The sequence below is a fragment of the Contarinia nasturtii genome, unplaced genomic scaffold (genome assembly GCF_009176525.2).
Source record: "Contarinia nasturtii isolate CC-2019 unplaced genomic scaffold, AAFC_CNas_1.1 Cnas_scaffold_1371, whole genome shotgun sequence".
Lineage (NCBI taxonomy): Eukaryota > Metazoa > Arthropoda > Insecta > Diptera > Cecidomyiidae > Contarinia > Contarinia nasturtii.
In genome coordinates this window covers 2,317,763-2,338,200 of record NW_022198708.1, presented here as the reverse complement: position 1 = coordinate 2,338,200, position 20,438 = coordinate 2,317,763, and the positions used below count along the sequence as shown (strand labels likewise).

At 31.8% G+C, this 20,438-nt stretch overlaps 3 protein-coding genes across 11 annotated transcripts; 2 read left to right on the top strand and 1 right to left on the bottom strand.

Annotated features, from left to right (window-relative positions):
* Positions 1-5,141: 5,141 nt before the first annotated feature.
* Positions 5,142-6,824, top strand: LOC116345646 (partner of Y14 and mago). Of its 2 annotated transcripts, none has more exons than XM_031775185.1 (2): positions 5,142-5,265; positions 5,607-6,824. In XM_031775185.1, exons 1-2 carry the CDS (start codon positions 5,148-5,150, stop codon positions 6,272-6,274), a joined length of 786 nt encoding a protein of 261 aa, XP_031631045.1. In that variant the 5' UTR covers positions 5,142-5,147; the 3' UTR covers positions 6,275-6,824. The 2 variants fall into 2 exon arrangements, with proteins under 2 accessions (XP_031631045.1, XP_031631047.1); XM_031775187.1 differs by having other exon boundaries at positions 5,162-5,442.
* LOC116345647 (transmembrane protein 267) lies at positions 6,707-7,869 on the bottom strand. The gene is made up of 2 exons (XM_031775188.1): positions 7,307-7,869; positions 6,707-7,219 (listed from the first exon to the last, which is right to left on the bottom strand). Exons 1-2 carry the CDS (start codon positions 7,592-7,594, stop codon positions 6,893-6,895), a joined length of 615 nt encoding a protein of 204 aa, XP_031631048.1. The 5' UTR covers positions 7,595-7,869; the 3' UTR covers positions 6,707-6,892.
* Positions 7,870-8,643: 774 nt separating this feature from the next.
* On the top strand, positions 8,644-19,423 carry LOC116345648 (calcium-binding protein E63-1). 8 transcript variants are annotated; one of them, XM_031775191.1, is made up of 7 exons: positions 8,644-8,961; positions 14,214-14,249; positions 14,346-14,388; positions 17,958-18,101; positions 18,175-18,316; positions 18,757-18,905; positions 19,055-19,423. In XM_031775191.1, exons 2-7 carry the CDS (start codon positions 14,214-14,216, stop codon positions 19,075-19,077), a joined length of 537 nt encoding a protein of 178 aa, XP_031631051.1. In that variant the 5' UTR covers positions 8,644-8,961; the 3' UTR covers positions 19,078-19,423. The 8 variants fall into 8 exon arrangements, with proteins under 8 accessions (XP_031631051.1, XP_031631053.1, XP_031631050.1 ...); XM_031775190.1 differs by lacking the exon at positions 8,644-8,961 and adding an exon at positions 10,753-12,137 and having other exon boundaries at positions 17,958-18,098; XM_031775189.1 differs by lacking the exon at positions 8,644-8,961 and adding an exon at positions 10,760-12,137.
* Positions 19,424-20,438: the final 1,015 nt, after the last annotated feature.

Here is a 20,438-nt window from a genome sequence, read left to right as displayed (position 1 = left end):
TGATTGAATGAAATGATTCGAATTGATTTGGTTCGCCAACAAATCAAAACAAATTCATAGAAACGAATCATTGATTTTTCATTAAATGCAAACCATCATTTTGTCATTTATTCTCTCTCCCTTTCTCCAATATTTGACAACTAACTTAAGTTACACTTAATTGAATATTCCGTATATGTGCAAGTTTCGATCGAATGTTTTGGAAGAATATTTGATGAGATTTCAATGCTATCAATTCAATCTATTTATAGGAATTTTCGAGATACGTAATATGTACGCCAAATATCATTCGATCATTGTTTTGGTAAAAGAAATAATCAAATTAGAGATTTTACGAGAACAGACTGGTGACAAAACGGCTACTCTGAATCGTTTTCTGTTGTAAAATAAGTCAATGATCACATCAAATTACCTCTTATCATCAATTTTTGCCATTTTTTTCCTTTTAATAAGACATTTTTAGTTGGGTACAGATAACGGTTGCGCAATTCATGCAGAGAAAAATGCTAGGGGCGTATTACTGATTAAGTTTTTACAAGTTTACATAAAATGTCAACCTTTCCACGAGTTTTATCCTTTTGTCACGCTTCACAGACCCAGTTTTTGATGTTATGAATGTATGAAACTGGCCGCCATGTTTGTTCGGTCTGTTTTTCTGTCAAATGAAAAACGCCAAAAAACAGACCGAATTCAAAAAAAGAGCCCGATTTAAAGAAAAAAGATATTTAACAGGATATTTATGTTCAGATACTATACTACTTTTAACTATTTTTAACTTATTTTATTTATAATTGACGAATATTTATTCTTCTTTTTTTCCTTTTGTTAATTTTCAGATTTCTTTAATTTCTATTTAGAAACAACTTGTGTTATTTTTCTAGTTATTCAATTGTCTAAGAAAGAAATATAGAAATTAAAAAAAAAAGAAAAATATAAATTCATTCGTCAAATAAATTGATACTAAAATATAATATCTGAACATAAATCAAATATCTTTTTTCCAAAATCGGGCTCTTTTTTTGAATTCGGTCTGTTTTTTTGGCGTTTATTATTTGACAGAAAAACAGAACGAATGAACATGGCGGCGAGTTTCATTCATGATTTATGGTGCAAGTATGGTGAGTATTTGCAATTTATTTCAAGTTTACGAAAGTTTTGAATATTTAAAACAAGTTAAAGTACAAAATGTGTGAGTAAACAAGTAGTAATACGCCCCTAGAAAAAATGCTTTCGCATTTGATGATAGTTTTTATGAATGCACGTCTAATCAAAACTCTTACACATTCATTAAATAAAACCAATCCAAATTAAAGTTGTACACATGGCAATTGATGTTTTAACCCGAGAATGAGAATTTGGGGTCTAACTAGGATGAAAATAATTGATATTTTTAATCATACATCGATCATAATCACTTCGTCATAATCATTTCAAATTGGCATCGCCTGAATTTCATCTGAAATTCATTTGAATTGATACACATTTAATATATGGTTTGAAAAAAACAAGAATAGTCTTTTTTCAATGCTATCATCGTCATGTAATTCCAAATTAAAATTGAAATAATCAAAAAATGAGTCAAATCCTCTGCAATATTCCCATTAGTCATCAAAAAATCAAACCACTTTGAAAAATTTATCAAGTGCTTTTTCATTAACATTGCTCTAAACAAAGTTGGTTACGAATCTATCAGACTCATTACATTGCTTTCTGCTTGATGTCTATGGTAGGTAGATTAGCCTTGAAAATTTCGCGTAAAAACCATTTTTTTGCAACCATTCTCGGGTTAACGACGGTTAGGTATAGTTTTTTTTTCATATTTGAGAGATTTGAAATTGTCCTCAAATGACCTCTAACGTTGAACATCTCACATTTTCTTCAAATGAAAGGAAGTCGAAATCTTTATTTTGGATGACATACTCATTGGTTCATTTGAATTCAAATAACAAACAATAAGATAAAGTGTCGATTCTACTGTATGTCACAGAGATTAAAGAGAAAACAACACCAATCAAGTCATATATAGGTATGATCGAGTACATTGATTTAATATCAACAATCGGCTGGAGGTAAGGCACATCCATTGAGTGATAAGAATGAAATAGCTGCTATACCGGTGCGGTAAATGACATTTTCAACAGAAAATTAAACGTTTTTATTTACTTTTTAAACAAAAATTCACATTATCGCAGACTCAATAAACTTTTTACTGAAAATTGTTATTGAAATCAAAAGTCAAATCATAATTTTGCAAAGCTAATACCAATATTAGCTATTTTCATAAACAATTTTTAATCTTATTGGCGACAGATAATACAAAAATAAAATTAATTCATAAGTCATCGTCGTCCGGTGAAAATCAAAATAAAACTGAAATACAGTAAAACCTTGCAATAGGGAAATTTTTTAGATTTTATTAATATTTGAATCTTTATAAATTCATTCTATTCTTCGCTAAGTTTCATACATTTCATTGGGGATATTTTACACCTTATATATACACGACTTATTGTCAATTTACAATGCAAGTGTTTTGAAATGAAATATTTGCTTGAAAATTGGAAATCCCTGACATTCGAAAGTTCTACAAATCGGTACTATACGCGCATTGTATCAATACCGTTGTATGCTTTGAGATTCAAACAAAAACGGCAACACATTTGAGTGAGTTTGAATGAGACTGAAAGACTAATAGGAGAAATAAATTGTAAAATGTTAACGTAATAAATGAACAATTTTATTGGAAACTATGCATATAATCAACTTTCCATTGACACGAAAATTACCACCGAAATGGGTGAAAACGTTACATTTTTCAACGTTAAAATAGATAAAAAACGTTACATTTTTGTTTGCTGGGTATGGAATGGGAGTGCAGCTGCAATAGACGCAATTAACATGATATTGAATACTGTCTGTCGGAAAACGTTGTAATGATACGCTGATAATAAGGTTACGTTTGCAAAATTCGATTGGCCAAAGAAGTACACCGCCATCCATATCAAAGTAAATAATAATAAATAAAACGCCGAATCTTATGATCTAGTCTTGAGTCAAAAAATGAATGAATACGAAAAAGTCATTGAGTAAATTGGCGATGGAATTGTTTACTGAACAATTTTTGCACATTATGGGCGAAATTTGTCAAAAAACCACACTAAAAATACAGTATTTTTTTCTAATGAATTAATAAATTAGACCATAGCATATGTTTATTGCGTCAAATGCTCTTACAAGAATAGAATGTGGAAAAAACCACTTTTGACGCATTAAATGGACGTTTTAAATTCGGAGGAGAAAAAAGTACTGTGCTTTTTTATCAATTCAATCTTTCGCAGTTGACGCACGAATTTTCTGTTCCAAATTTAATTCGGCAAAAAATCTCCAAACGCCTCATACATTTTCAAATTGTTCAACAAAAACAATTTATTCATTTTTTTTGTCTCTGTTGTAATAAGCCTGAGTATCGATGTACAATCAACAATTGCTATATTTACTTTTTATTTGATTGCCGTTTCCATTTCTGTGGCTTTTGCAACACACACACACGCATATTCCACAAGTTTGTGTGCACAAATTTGACTTTGCATAAATTTTTTATTCACTTAAAATGGAATAACCTTTTTTCTGGCATTACGTTGGTCTGGGGATGTGCAAACGCTTGCAATGAGCATTTACACATCCTCCGTATATATCATATTGCTACCTGCTTTTGTGCCCGCATAATTTTCCCTTTCTATTTACTCTATCTTATACAAATATCGTTGTTGTGACATTTTTTTTTTCATTGCCTTTGTTCAAATACACAATTTTCAAATTTCTATTTCTATTTTTCCGACATCTTCAATAACTGATTTGCATATAAATGCGTTTTCTATTTGGATTTCTGCTATTTTCCATAACAACTCGAATCAAAACAGTTCGAATTTAATGGCATTTTAATAATAATTGCATTACCACTATTGAATAAATGTTATAGAAATCGTTTACATCACGTTTTAATAAACAAAGCAAAGTTGCTCTTTATTCCAAATGACAAACTACCTATTGAAATATGTCACATGGCCTGAGCTCACCTGCTATTTGTATGAAAGTTAAAAAGTGAAGGATGAAAGTAATAAGATTTTTTAGTTTTTATTCTTTTTATGTCTCCCTTTCACTCTCGTGTAAATCGCGACTGGGATCAGGCACGTGAGATATTTCAAAGACTAAATCATGACATAAAATCACTTCTTAGTCATAGAATCGAAGAATTTTTTTTTAAATTGTTAATGTATTAACTAAAATTGGATTTAATTACAGTTTTTTTTTTCAAATTTGTCGCATGAGATGCTTGAAAATAATTTCAAATATCGTTATTTCAAACGACTCCCGTAACATACAATCGCGCTTAAAAACAAGCACTTGCTCTTATTTTTTCGCTTATCCATATACTCTATGTTACAAAAAAGTAAGAGCAGTGGTACACAGTGGGCTGTCAATTTTAATTAAATTTAATTAATAAATTCGAGTTTTGTAATTATTTACATTTCTTCCAAAAATGCAGTCTGAAAGATTTTGTCGAAGGAGTCGAAATTACCTCGATTGGTTCTCCAATCCAAAATTGAGAAAAATAAAAAAAACTCCCCAAATTTTTTCAAAAACTCCTAGCATAATCGTAAAATTTCAAAAACGGTCCGAAAACTGTAGAGAAATTGAAAAAATGTCTAAGTCTTAAAGAGGGGTTAAAAAATCCCTTGAATCTAATGATTACTTGACTTTACCCCCTTACATTTTCGAACAGCTTTGAAATTATCCCTTTGACATTTTTCTTAAATTAACTGAATTCACGCATACTTTATGACAGTGAAAACGTTTTCGCGTATAAGATCGCATGAAATGTGAGATAAAATAAAGTTGAAAAAAAAAAAACATGAAAACTATAGCAAAAAACTGCAAACCAAAAAATGCAATTTAAACAAGAAATTCCATAGTAAAAATTAAATTACCAGTATTGGTGTAATTGATTATAAAAAAATATGAATTCGTTTATTACATAATTTTTGTTTTCGTACAGACAGACAAAAAGCTGTGAAGCTTACTCGACGTATACATTAAACGCACCCATCTTGAATTAACGTCTGTCGTGTATTGAGCGGTATTGAAGAATGACAAGCCACCATGTTTCTTATCTGAGCGTAATTTTTTTTGGTTTGTTATTGAAAGTCGAATGCTTCCAAGACAATTTATCAAACGGAACGTTTAAAATTAAAAGAAAACTCGTCGGTTTGTATAACTTTCCGTTAATTCTGGTCATATTGTAGAGTTGACAAAAAAAAAGTTATTTTCATAATTCGTGTGGAACACGTCTATTGCTATTTCTTTTCGTAACATCGATTCTATTTGAAGCACGCATAAACGGAATTGAAATTATAATGACAACCTATGCACAGGACCGTGACGGTAATTTGATAAATTTTGGTGAATTTAAATTCACTTTGGTGTTTTGTTAAAGTTTTTGTTTCAATGTACTTTGTTTTCCGGGTGACGTATGCATTGTTTGAATAAATTTGTCATTTGTTGTATATGTCATTGATGATTTTTCTTTTTGTGTTTGTCAATTGTAGGAAAGTATATTCCAGCATCACAACGACCGGATGGAACTTGGCGAAAGGCACGTCGCGTTAAAGATGGTTATGTACCACAAGAAGAGGTGCCATTGTATGAAAGTAAAGGGAAATTGTTTATGAAAAAACCCGCATTGCCGGTTGGAATGTGCCCAATTGTTGCACAACAAACGAAAGAGAAACGCGAAAGACAACAACAACAACAACAACAACAGAAAATTAACCCAATACCCGGACTGTATGTCTTGCCAAACAGTAGCAATAACAACGATAATAATCAGAAAAAGAAGCAAAATGTCAAGGTGCCCAATGGTATAAGTGAAACGACATCAAAAAAATCCACACCAAAGCAAAAAACAACGGCCATCAACAATGCAAAAGTGAACGACATTGCCGCCAGCAGCAATGTCACACCATCAACATCGTCGTCAACATCATTATCAGCCAACAGCAATGCAACCGCATTGAGCGATGCCATTACAAATATGAAAATTACAACCGATGACGATCCAAACAAAACAATAAAAAAACTACGAAAAAAGATTAGGGAAATTGAAGCGATCGAATTAAAACAAAATAATGGTGAAAAAATTGACGCAGACCAAATCCAAAAACTCAGTCGAAAAGACGAAATACTGAAGCAACTGGAGCAGTTAGATTATAAATAATAGTAATTCATTGAAAACGAATAACGTACGCGTGCGTGTGCTCTCAAAAACATTGTCTTGTGTATCAAAACAAAAACTCACTCTCATTTTTGCTTTAGGTGCCATCCAACAAAACTCTATCCTTCCCATTAATAACATTAATTTATCAGATGGAGTTCATTTACCAATATTTTGTATCAGTAGAAAACAAAACAAAAGAAGAAAGAAAGAAGAAGAAAAAACATTGTATAAATCTATAAATTGTATCGGCGCATTTTAATGTCATTGGAAAAATTATCAAATGCAATTCAGAATCAACATTATCGCACCAAGATTTATATATATTTTATCGTATCAGTGTGTTTAAACACCGCAGGATTTACATTTACATACATATTTTGAGTATACAAAATTACAAATATTTTGAGAGAAAGAAAAAGAAAAAAAAAACAATTTAGATAAAGCAAATGTGTAAAATTTAACAAATTCATTCAAGTTTATGTACAATTTGTGATTTAAATTACATTATAATTTCAGATGGAAATTAAATAAAAAAGAAAGTAATAATAAACGTGTTCAACTTTCAGTTAACAGCATTTGTAAGGCATCGTAATGACATTCAAACCGATGTCCAATGTTTCAAACTGTTTGAATTTCTAGTGTTCCATAATGATAATGACCGGTGATGAGATGTTCCCATTTATTCAAAATAAATGGAATGATCATAATACAAACAATGTAGGCAATATAAGGCAGCGGTTTGGTTGTCCCAAAGGGCCAAAATGTAAATCCACGTCTTGTCGCATCTCGTGTATGATGAGTTAGAAATGCGCATACAATCATGACAAGCCATACATTTAAACGTGGCGAATTAAAATAGTTATACAATGGAATCATGAGAATCAATAGAATCAACGGAATCGTTGCGTAGTGTAAAAATGGTCTTCGATCAATTGCAACAGCTCTCTAAGAACAAATAAAATTGTTTCAGATTAATTTGTGTCAAACAATCAAATATTATCAATGAAAAAACAGACATCTTTTGATAACTACCGATAATTTGAAAGATTTCGCAACCAAAAAATGATCAACATCAATAAACGATGATGCGAACATAGTCATCACAATGAGAGAGATTCGCTCAATTTCGGGCAGTCGATGGTGATTTTTTTCTAAAATCATAATTAAAGCACCCAACAAACCAACCATTGTGTGTGTCGCATTATCACAAATTGCTTTTCGTATTGCTGATTCCTTGTTCAATTCCACCAAAAAATCACCAAGTATGCAAACGCCACCATTTGAAAGGGTCAGCACCAGGCTCGTCCGAATCAGCTTCATAACTAAATATACGTCACCGTTAAAAACATTTCGATAATAATCGTGTTGTGGCTCTTGTGGTTTTTATTTTGTCTCCGTTTGGTCGTCAGTTTGATAAGTGAACAATTAATTTGACATGTAAGCGAAATGTCAACGGTCATTGAATATAGTTGTAGAAACGGCGCAATTTTTTCAAAATGAATTTTTTCATGTCATCCAATGAAACGGAGTATTCAAATAAGTTACTGTTGTTCAACGCTATAAAATATGACGCGATTTACTTTTAAAATGAACAATTTGACATTTAATAAAGCATATTTTCTCAAATTATTGACATAAAACATGGTTGAAAATTCAATATAATTGATGATTTTATGTGACAATATCGACATCCGTCTAATGACTATATGGTATAATTTTGGTTTGTCTTTTTTTCTTGTGATAAATGAAAATGACTTTTGGCAAACGATACCACAGCCTAGGAGGTCTAACACAAAGTGCTAATTCGTACTATAATTTTTCTAACACCAATTTTCAATGTATATATGATGTGTGCCAATATTAACATACGTCAACGTAATATTTGTTGGCATTTCAATGATTGTTTCTCGGTTTTTTTTCCTACTTATTTTTCGGTGTGCTTTATGCTATATTCTGTTGAGTTTTTCTTTTTCAATGTGGTCCGTTTGATCCGTTCTAGGGATTAATTTGAAAATTTCCCGTCTAAATATATAACATCGGCTAGCATTTTACGTTACAAACAAATTTCGAATTAAGTTTATGACGGACTCTCTGTACTGAAATCGGTGTATGATGTGGCCGATCTTCTGCACATTTTGGCCGCTTTATATGTTTGTTTTTATTTGAGAGTGAGAACATGAGAGATTGTGTGTGCGTATGGGTTTTAATATTTTCTTTTTTCCGCAACACATTTCACGAATCTAATGGTTTTCTGACGGCGGTATTCATTTTTTTCAGAATAATATCGCCCAAACAAAAACCACCAAATAAAATATTGAATCTTTTGAGCAAAAATAATCTTCATTTTAGAGTGCTTTTGGTAACTGTAGCGTACGCTTGAACATATTTTTTTTGTGTACAAATATTTTTGCGCTCTTGTTTGCTGTTGCCCTGACACAAAAAAAAACACATATTTGTTCCCTTTATTCTTGATTGTAAATTTGCATATTTTTCGGAGTTATTGCTCAAGAGTGAACGATCAAATACGGTCTTGTTTGTCGTGACATTTTCCTTCATCGAATAACCCGAGAAATAGTTGAGCCAATTAGTACGAGACGCGTTCTCAATCAAATAGAAGAAGAGACGAAATAAAAAAAATCAATTGTATCGCATAAAAAGATCGACACTTTTATTGTTGTTGCTAAAAAGTGAGTGGAATCAAATGTATAGAATTAGACGATGGAATATTATGAATGAGAATAAATAATAATAATAATATAAATAATATCAATAGTGTAAATATTGACTATTATCATATATTTGAAATATTTTTATTCTTAATGACTGAACATGATGCTGAGTATTGTAGCATCGACACGAATTGATTACGAATTTTAAAATGATCACAAAATTTGAAATAAGAAAGAGAGACAGCATCAAATTAATAGAGCATAATTAAGACTGTTAAGACACTTGCATCATAAATTTGAGAATAATGACTTAGCCGTAAATACGCGACAGGATTAAATCGACCAGATTGATAGAGCCAATACTTTGTCAAGGCAAATATTTATTTTGCGAATCCTTCTTCTTCTTCGTTCCTTTATTTAGGTTTGTTTGTGTGTTTGTTATTTTTCAAAAGATGAAAAATATCGCATCATTTTTCTAAGCGATCTTGTGTGTTTTTTGCACGTACGTGGTTCATCCATCTTTGCTTTTTTCTCGACACTTGTTTATTTGGTCTACGCCATAAATGCGTGTGACATGTTTATTTCAAACTTTTATTTTTCATCTCACACCAATGTTGGTCTCAATGTATGTTTTTCCCCTTCTCTCTTTCTTACCTCATTTCAAAAAATGTGATCATCATGTTTTGAACGAAATTCGCTTGATATCTTCTTGACACTTCTCATGTTTCATTTTGAAAACAACAAATATAAACTTTGATTTGTTTCTGTTTGATCGAAATAAACATTGTAATAATGCATGCAAATGAACTTGCCGCTTTGAACGGCAAAAGTTCATTTCTTCTCTCTCTCCGTTGGAACCAAACATCTATCACAATTTGAGTGTTAAACTTTTTTTTCCTCGTTTCTTTTTTCTTTTCATTTCGGTTGAAATGCTGTATGCATGTATAAACATGGGGCATATACCGTTGGTATATTCATGATCGAACATTGTATGTGTGCGCTTTGCAAATTGATGCATGCAATCCACCGAAAATGTAAAGTGAATGTGATCCTTCTTTATAAATTCAGAGGAACGAACAAATGTTCTATTTTTAATATGCATTTTAAGAAATTGTGAATAAGCTGACACATTTGCATCGAATACATTTACACCAAAAAAGAATGCGAACGATTAAAAAAAACACCATACACTCACAATTGTACGCTTATATTCGTCATTAGATTTTCCGACATATGATATGTATAGTATATTTTGTGTCAGTTCGGACCGGGTGAAAATAAAAAGGAAATAAGAAGAAAAAGAAAATAGAAAGAAAAAAACAATCTACCGCAACGTGTGAGCTGCAGAGAAAATAAAACAATAATAAAGAAGATATAACGCACACATTTCAGCACATTGTGATCGTGGATAAGTGTGTGACGCGCTAAGAATTAACTCGCACAAGAACGAACATTTGAATTTGGGCGATTTTCAAACGATGAACAAATAAAAATTTTTTTATATGTGAACAGATGTAACATTTAATACATAGAAGATGACTGTTTATATCGAATTAGAGTCTAAACATTGTACGTTGCCACCACGGTCGTCGTCGTCATCGTCGCATCAGTAACACAGTAGTTTGAGTTTCAAATCTTTCTCAATTTATCGAAAGTCAAATGATGATTACATCTGCTCTGCGAAATTCGGTGATTGGTGTGTATCGTAATAGCCCCACGAGTTCACACATTCTCTCTTTCTTTTTCTCTCTCTCTCTCTCTCTCTCGTCCGAATTTTCACGTACATAATTCGATATAACTACATAAAGACATATTCAGATGAAATTCAAATGTAACGAGATCGTGAGATTGCTCGCGCGCGTTCCACAACACAACACAAATAGTAAACATAAATCGCGAGTCCTATTTTTGCCAGAGAATCATTACTTCGACCGTATCTAACTTAGAAATTGTAACAAAATTCAGAGAATGGGAGAGCAAAAAATAGAAAAAGTTATCAGCCAGACCCGAATGTAAACAATTTGATTTGCATCATATCAAATCGTTGCGAAACTTTAAATCGTAAACTTTAAAACGCAGCAAATACACCGTCCGGCCAATCAATTGATCGGTTTCAGTTTCTCGTCTCGATGCAAAAACTTTGTATACATTGTACTCAATAGTTTTGTGTTTTTTTTCTGTTGCCACACAAAAATTGGACAACATTTTTATCGTGGCTAAAAAACACTAATTAGTAGTTCTGTGGAAAAAACGATCGCCAATAAAATTGTGCATCATATTTTAAGATTCGCGTTCACGTTCTCGCACAGTTCTAGACTTTTTTATCGTTCACGTTGCAATTTCACCAACCAAATTGGATGCTCAAGTGTTTAACCACTTAATAGAGCAATTATATCGTATTTAATATCTCGTCACTTTGCTTAGTTTGATGTTGAAGTAACTTTTTTTTTAAACGTGTGTGTCTTTTTTTAGAGGTACTCGATAGAAATTGTGCATAAGATATACGTTTGTGTTTCATATGACTAATACGCTGAAAAGACATTTGTGGAAGTCGATTTCAAATGGTCGGTGTTTGCGAACAAGTGTAGCATCTCATTAAAATAAATTGAGGTAGCAGCAAAAGTGAAAAAGAGTGAAATAGACATAGACTCGAGAGAACGAAATAGAGAGAAGAAAAAGCAGAGCACACGAAACGAAATGGATAATAAAAATTAGAGAAGATAGCGGTGAATGAAAACGAATAATTCACATACAAAGCGACACAGCCAGCGAAAGAAAGCGAAAAGTGTTTATACCAGAGTGAGAAGAAATTAAATAGACGAAAACATCGCTCAGTATCAATAAGCTTGAATTCAGATTTTCGCCAGTTCACTTTCTGATGTGCATATAACTGATTATAGCAACAGGAATCAAGGAGTTTTTTGGTTGTTCGTATCTATGCCGGAGAATTTGTGCGACTTCTAACGATTGAATGAAACGACCAGTCTGTAATTATCATCCATGTCAGTGCTATGATCATCTGAGCGAATCAAAAATTCAACAATTTTACCTCAAACAAAACTCGCGCAAAAAGCATATTTAGTTCTTTGTTGTTGTTGTTGTTGTTACAATCATCTTAAATAACTTATTAAATTGTCTCATCATTTGCTCGCTATTTATACAAATAAATGAGCGGAATACGGCAGCAATTGAAGGTGATATTTGCTATTTATTTTGCCTATTTGGTTTCCTCAAAATGTTGTTTTCTGTCTTTCTTTTCGTAGTGTGCTTTTTTTATCTCGTGCATTTAATGCTCACAGACGGTAAAAATTACGTTGTTAATTAATTCCATTTGTTAATGATGCAATGCACTTCTGTTGTATTTCTCATCTAAAGTAGTCGATCTTCGACATGCACAATATAATTTACATTGTATTAAGAGAGTGGGTGTGTGAATGTAAAATATAGTATGAACATCATCTAAATACGATTATAATTGCCATTTGATTGATTTATCTGTCTGATTTTGTTCATTTTCTTTCGAAATTAATTTACGGATTATAATTATACTATTGCTACAGCGACACGGTTATTGCAACAACATTCAGAGTGTGTTAATTTTTATAGCATTTTTGTGTCATCACCTGCGCACTTTTACGATTTTCGTCAAATATTCAGTAAACATTTACAAAGAGGAAAAAAAATATATAGAGACATGTTTCTAGCTCGTATTGAATGGATGAGCCCAAATTGGTGGGCAACACAAAAATAAAATGATTTTTCGTCATTTTTCATTGAATGTGATAGCGAATGAGATGTGAAATAAATGCATTTGTGCAAGTCAAACAGCTCTTCTTAGAACATATATGACACTACGTAGAAAATGTATTTTCGAACAAAAAAATAATAATAAATAAAAATACACACAAATGAATTTCTTAGGCCTGTGTTTTTGTTTCATTTGCGTTGAAAGCATTTAAAAGCGAAAGTTTACAAAAAGCAAATGCCAACCACACTTAAATCGAAAGGAAGAGAGACAATCATCGACGAGAATGAAAATGAATTTTACGAAAATGTTTGTCTCGAACTGAACACATTTGTTTGTTACTCCAAACAATTTGTCGTACGCCGATTGGTGTGACTTTGTTCGCCCAAATAAGCTTACATACGTTTCAAAGGCAACAGTTTGCCAAATATTCATCATACTTATTGTTCAATTATAGAAAATATATTCTACTATCAAAAAATACAGAAATACAATGGCAGGCCATGTGATCTATTCAAAAAGCAATATTTAAATCGTCAATTATTTTGGTAATTTTACTGTTCTGATCTAACATGGCAAATTTATACAGGTTGTGATGCCAATAATATTGACGGTTCATTAGATCACGATCTCATGATGTGTTCAAGCGACAATTGCTTAATGTGAAACGTAGTTAATTTCATTAAGCAACTCCATAAGTGTAGTTTGGGAGTTAATTACATTTTGGGGGTCACTTTGAAAAATACACTGCCAATCTTTGTCCATAAAGCTTAGTGTGAAACGTGCGACCGTACTACTAGGAGAACCGAATTACTGTTTTAATAAATTAAGAATTTTAAAGGTTGATAGTCACTTAAAACATTTATTTTGATTTTTTATAATTGTATTGAATTCAGTTCCCAAAAATTTACTTTTTCACAACTTTTCTTTATAAGGGCCAAGCTTCAATAATTTCTCAAGATATGTTTTAACGGATTGACATTTAAAATTCTTATTTCATTTCGAAAAAGTAGTTTGTTTATCTCTCAGTAGTACGATCTCATGTTTCACATTAAGCCCAACGGCCACAGACTGGCAGTGTATATTTTCATTTCGTTCGTCATTTTATTCAACTAATTTTACCATCGTCAAAAAGAAAATACAAAGAAAAAATAGTAATGTGTCACCGTTTTAATTGGCTATTTTTACATTACCTAAACGGATAATGATCAATAAATTTGAATTTATATAAATATATTTGCAACTTAATTTACGGAAATGCATTTGCCAAACACACATTTCTTAAAAATCATTGACAACCATCATTTTCGTTGGTCAACGGTAAAAAAAATAGATATGAAGTCTAACATAAATTCGAAATTATTGGTTGATGTCTTTTCGCAAGCTCTGTACTTGTTAGCACTTTTGCGGATAAACAAAAAACATCTCACATACAGCATTTTTTGCTGTCAAAATGATATGTATTATAGAAAATAATTTAAATTCGAAGAATTAAAAACAAATGATTTTCATTTGTGTGTTTCAGATGTTGGGCTCGGCTTTGATGGGGCGAAGACATAAGGTAAGTGTTAGAAAATTGGTTTTCACCCCGAATTCTAAACAAATACCAATGTCACTGACGAATATAATATATTGCGCATTTTTTTCATTTGCTCAGGATCATGTGAAGAAAAAGGGGTTTACGGAAGAAGAATTACACGGTTGGTAATTGTAAACATACTTTTCAATACTAAAAAAAAACAAACACCATACATGTTAATGATAAAAGAAAATCGCAAATATTTCAGTCATTAGTCGAGAACAGTTGGCGCGTAACCGCCTAATATTTCTAGTGTATGTATCTATAAGTGCGATAGTGACACGAGACAAGAGAACAAATTAAACGGAAACCATTACTACGACACCAACAACATCAAGAGACAGACTAATTACTATTTATTTCACAAGTTGCTTTTTCCACCGTCTTTGCTGTATCATCGCATCACATTCGATGATGTACTTGAATATGTCGAAAATTCCGATGAATATTAATAATATTCGGGTTTTTTTTCATATTGAATGAGATATATTTTTTTTCGTGGTGCTGCTTTTAAAAAGCCTACATGTAAATTATGGATACGAATGAATTTTCAAGGTGCGCTAAAATGTGTGCACAAAAGTTCCTCTCATTTCATTTGAACATTGGATGAGGAAAAAAGGCGTCTATGGTTTCATTTCTAATCACTCATTTTCGAATTTTGTTTGCTTTTATTCTGTTGGAGCAATTCTTTTTTTTTTATCGAATCCGAACATACGACCGAACGAAAAAAAAATCGCTATCATTTCTATAGAGCAAGCAACAGTTGAGTATGTTTTTTTGATGATAAGTGATATTACCTCAGATAAGAGACAGTTAATCAATTTGGGAAATACAAAAAAAGCTGAAAGAAAGAAAACCGTATCTCATATAATCGAGATAGCGTTGTTAAATAGCATTTGTTTTGACACGAAATTAGTCCCGCGCGATGACAAAGATTCAGTGCTTGAATTAATCACAAAAAACTGAAAAAAAAAACATTTTTCTTTTTATTCGAATTTTATTTATTCGATGAATTGAATGGAAAAAAGCAAACTGATTGACAATTCCTATTTAAAAAAACGTTTGTTTTCATTATCCAAACAAAAGTGTAGATTGCGCAATAGAAATGATTTTCAAAGAGAATGATATCCGTAAGTAAAATACGAAAAAAAGAAGAAAAAAAAACCGCCAAGAATTTATGCAATTTCCATTGAAAACAGTTTCGCTATGGCAATGCTTTTGTGTGGATTGTTTGATTGGCTGTTCAATAGACACCAAATAAAGAGCACAAAATGTTGATGTGACAATGAAAATGATTTGCTTGCGAAACACGTAGTTGAACTGTTCTAATTGTCGAATGATTGCATTTGCGGGTAACATTTTTCACAGTCGGTAAATCGTGGTTGAACAGACAAAATACTTGAATTTATCATATCATTGGAAAATAATCGAATCGCAACGTGTTTGCTGTAAATTTTAAGGATAATAAAACGGTCGTTTCTTTTATTTGTGTAGTACAATGGAATAAGTGCATAAATATAAGTCCTGATTGTGCGCACGTAATTACTTTCGTCCGTTATTATGCAAATACGTGTACTGTGCATATGTGTAGTTATCCATGTTGTAACGTGCCAAACTATATTGCCACAACAGCACATTGCGCTGCAAGACTTTCTGTACTTGATTCCTTTATTTTGTGTTTTTTTTTTATTTTTCATTTTTATGCAACATAGTTACTGTTGCTATATTACTCCATTTCAACACATCAATGTGGGAAAAACATCGACTTTAATTGTGTTTCAGCCGGCCAAATACTGTGTTATTTATTCATTCCACGACCATACATTACAAATATTAATTGTTTCAATCAAAATCAATGTGAATGTAGAAAAGTGTGATTTTTTGTAATCTCGTCTATTTTTTTTGCTTCTAATTGCTCTCAGTGCAGTCACGGTGTCTTTTTCAGTCTTTTTGATATTATTTTACGTGTCTTGTTAATACTCCGCATAATAATTATTTATATTCGCGCATTCGATTGTACGAATAAGAAATGCAAAATGAGCCACATACCAATTTCATTCGACCTCGATAGTGCGTATATCATGAAATATTTTATTTTAATATATATGTCTAATTATCCGAAGAGATGAGCGAACCGCCGTTATTTGAATTCTTGTTTTATTTCGTTTTTGTTTGAGTGTGTCGTCGATGTTTAAATTGCCGAATATTAATGCTTTCATCATATTATTTTTAAAATTAAACCTATATACATTATATTAACATGATAATTAAGTTCATTGAAATGGATCAATTTGGGTCTTATTTTGCAATAGAGTCATTCCAAACCATTAAACGTGACGCCATTCCAAACTAAGCCAATTCTCTTTTTTTGAACATTTTTGGGACCCAAAAAAATACAGTACGAGCGTCCCGAATGATCTGAGGCAAAGGATAATTTTAATGTGCGAAAAAAATAAATGCGAAAATTCATGTTAGTTAAAATATGCAAGAATGCGATCGAATCAAGTGAAACAGTAAACAAGCTTTTTTTAACAAACAAATGTCATATTCTTTTTTTTCTTACGCATTTCTAATACGCCAATTTTAGGCAATTGATTTTTTTCAGTTTCATAAATGTAGGGAAAGAATAGCTTATGAGAAATTCTAGTGTAAAGGTGTAATGTACATAAACAATAGGGTGGCCCAAATCTCACTATCTTGACGGATTGTTGTTCCCCGACCGGTTTTGTTAATTTTGGTCCAAAACTGAGTAACTGGCATCATTACATTGTTTAATGGCAGAAAAAACGGCCCGACCCCGAACATATCAAAAATACATTATTTTGCTCGTTTTCTTTACTTTCAAACCAAAAAAGTGTAAAAAGCAGATTATTTTGAAATCGTATGCGCCATCATTTCTAGGGTAATTTTTTGCGATGAATCCGAATCTGTCATTGAAAATACTCAAAACATAATTATTTGAAAGTAAAAAAAAACGAGCAAAATAAGGTATTTTTGATATGGTCGGGGTCGGGCCGTTTTTTCTGCCTTCAAACCGCTTTAAACAATTTAATGATGCCAGTTACTCAGTTTTGGACCAAAATTAACAAAACCGGTCGGGGAACAACAATCCGTCAAGATAGTGAGATTTGGGCTACCCTTATAAACAATGGCACAATTATTTCATGCATTAAATGTCTTATACAGAAATGATTGCAGTTTTGATCATAATGATGTATTTTGCATAATATATAGGTTTGCAATTTTCCAATTGATGTACATGCTTGAAGGTTTATTTTATCATTAAAAGAACCCCATTGCTGCATATTTTCCTTATAATCTAAGAATGCCATTGAGTGATTGTGTGCTTTTTCAACATGCATATTGCAACGTAATTTATGGCCAAGGAGCAGTGTGTGTGTGTCTGTGTGTGTTTGTCCGTTCTTCATTATAAAATCACATTGAAAATTTGTCAAATTAACGTGCTATCAAAAGCATCATGATATTATCGGAATGACGTAGAAACGTTGTCATTTGCATTAACACATACAATGCACTAGAAATATCTAGGTTTTTAAGTAATACATCACGTGGCATTTCTCGTGTTGTGTTCTCAAAGTTTTTCTTTCATTTCGAATGGAATTATTATTTCATGCTTTAAATAGATCAGAAATCATAAATAAATGTAACACAATTGTTTTTATTTCCTAGATCTACGAATAGCCTTCGATTTACTAGATCGAAACCAGGATGGGCGAGTTACAGCCGGTGAGCTTCAGTTTATGTTAAAAAATTTGGGCATCGTTGTTCGAGACGAATTAATTGACGATCTCATCAAAGAAGCTAGTCATGGTGGTAACACATAAACCTTAACCCATTGGTAAATTTAGTAACTTGCTAATGATTTGTGTGTATTTTTCTTAAATAGGTAATGGTTTGATGGACGAAAAGGAGTTTCGTCAATGGATATCAAGAATTCAATCACTCCAAGAAGAATCCACCCAAACACCGTCCACATCACAAACTGATACAGATGACGATGTTACAAAGGATTTAATAGCAGCGTTTCGGTGAGGATATACAACTCGATACGATCACTTAATGAATGCAAGAATGAAAATAAAATGAAAATTATGGGTTTATTACCACATAAAACAAAATAGGTTTTCCATCAAGAGCATACAAAACTATGTAAATGGCCAGCAAAACAATTTCAAGATTTTTGATTTGAATCGAAACTCTGAAAATTATCGCTACATTGAACATAATCATTAAATGTTAAAAATAGTCGCAAATCGCCGTCGGCTCTTTAATTTCGCATTTGGTTTAAGTAACGGTTTGAAATTGTTTGAAGGGTAGTGAGTTTTTTCCATCCCTCCTTTCTTCGACTGAGGCAACTCAGTGCGCACGCAATATGAGAAATCATTTACGGCATGTGATGAAACATAATTTTGAATTCTGATTTTTTTTTTCATATTTTCTTTGATTTTCGGCGTTTGTTATGATTAAGGGTTTTTGATCGCGATGGTAATGGATACATAACACGCGATGAGCTTCAAATAGCGATGGAAATGATGCAGGAAAATGTAACGGAGACGCAAGTTACTGAAATGCTACAATTAGCCGACCTTGATAAGGATGGAAAAATTAACTATGAAGGTAATAACATCAAAAGACCATCGTTTAGTCTTCATACTTTGGTTTCGAACGAATTCAAAGTCCATATGTGCGCAAAATATAAAAGAAAACAAAAAAAAACATTAAGAATTCTAACGAAACGATTCATTTCTATTTCACTTTCCAAACAGAATTTGTGCGATTATTACTCTGATCAATTGAACAATGAATTCTGACACAGTGTGCTGACTTACTCCTGATTATGTGGCAACCGGACACATTCTAAACGATTTTTTTTTAATTTATCAGGTTTTTATTATTATTGAATAAAAAAAATGATTGATTTGGTGAATAAGTTTAAAAAAGAACATGAATTAGATATAAGAAAATCGTTTTATGTTGTGTGCGATGTTTTTTTCTTCTCTTTTGAATTAAGACATTGTGTATTCAATTTTTATCCATATGATGATAAATAAGATTATTATATAGTGAAATGCTCCAGTCATGTGTACATGAATGTTTAAAAATAAATTGGTTCTAGTGCAACTAGTCAAATCAAATGTCTGTTTGTTTCAAATAACTTCAATTGTTTTGAGATATTTTCATCCAGTTATTTCATCTCATCTGCACGACGGATTTTTGGTCCATTTCTCTTTTGAAATCTCATTTCTTTTGCACACGGTCATCAACTGCCGTCAGCCAGATCACATGAAATATCTAGCTAACAATATCTTTGGTTTGTGATTTTTCCATTCACCAATGTTTTTCACCATTTTTTTTAGCAAAAAGTTCATAAATTCAGGTTACAGGGATATCCAAGCAACGATCATAGACTAAAAAGAATTACACGATTTGATGATACGCAATTAATCATCGAAATAAACGATTTAAACAAATATCGGTGTAATAAATTTCATCGTCGATAGAGTGTGCCAAAATGCAATATATTTAAATAGATTTATATTTGAAATTGAAACAGCTGTTAAAGATTGTTTTCCCTGCCAAATTATACCATCTATTAATTTTCGAAGACAGGTCGAATGCACATCAGCACTGATCAAAGAAATGCTAGTCAACATTTTTTGTGATTTAAAGTGTTTTGACCCTTGGATTTATTTTACTTGATTTCTATTACTATTGATGCGAATAATAAAGACTCATTGATTCTCAGATGCGTTCAAATGAAAAAAGTTTCTTTTATCGGCATTGCGTATCAGGTGATTTTTCGGACATACAATGTATATTGTCAAAGTCAAATTTCGAAGCGGGTCACGAGTGCAGTGGGCGCGACCTTATCACGAAATTGAAAAGTCACACAATTCTTTGTGCTTATCAATAAAGAATTTGTTTCGTAACACCGTTTCAAATATTGATTTCATTTTTAAAAGCAAAACCGTCATCGCGCTCATATAAGTATGCAATTTTATGAAATTATTTATGATCGAGATTTTCGATTTTTAGGTTAAATGACATTTATACATAATAGTCTCGATTATGATTTGCCAATATTGCCGAATAATAAACGATAAGAAATAGTACCAAAAGCTACCACCACAATAATAAGTGTGTACCGAT

Coding starts and splice junctions, on each gene's coding strand:
- LOC116345646 (XM_031775185.1), top strand. CDS start 5,148: ATGACAAGCCACCATGTTTCTTATCTGAGCGTAATTTTTTTTGGTTTG. Junction 5,266..5,606: donor AATTAAAAGAAAACTCGTCG/GTTTGTATAACT, acceptor TGTCAATTGTAG/GAAAGTATATTCCAGCATCA.
- LOC116345647 (XM_031775188.1), bottom strand. CDS start 7,594: ATGAAGCTGATTCGGACGAGCCTGGTGCTGACCCTTTCAAATGGTGGC. Junction 7,220..7,306: donor CGAAATCTTTCAAATTATCG/GTAGTTATCAAA, acceptor ATTTGTTCTTAG/AGAGCTGTTGCAATTGATCG.
- LOC116345648 (XM_031775189.1), top strand. CDS start 12,111: ATGAGCGGAATACGGCAGCAATTGAAG. Junction 14,250..14,345: donor TGATGGGGCGAAGACATAAG/GTAAGTGTTAGA, acceptor TCATTTGCTCAG/GATCATGTGAAGAAAAAGGG. Junction 18,906..19,054: donor TGGAAAAATTAACTATGAAG/GTAATAACATCA, acceptor CTTTCCAAACAG/AATTTGTGCGATTATTACTC.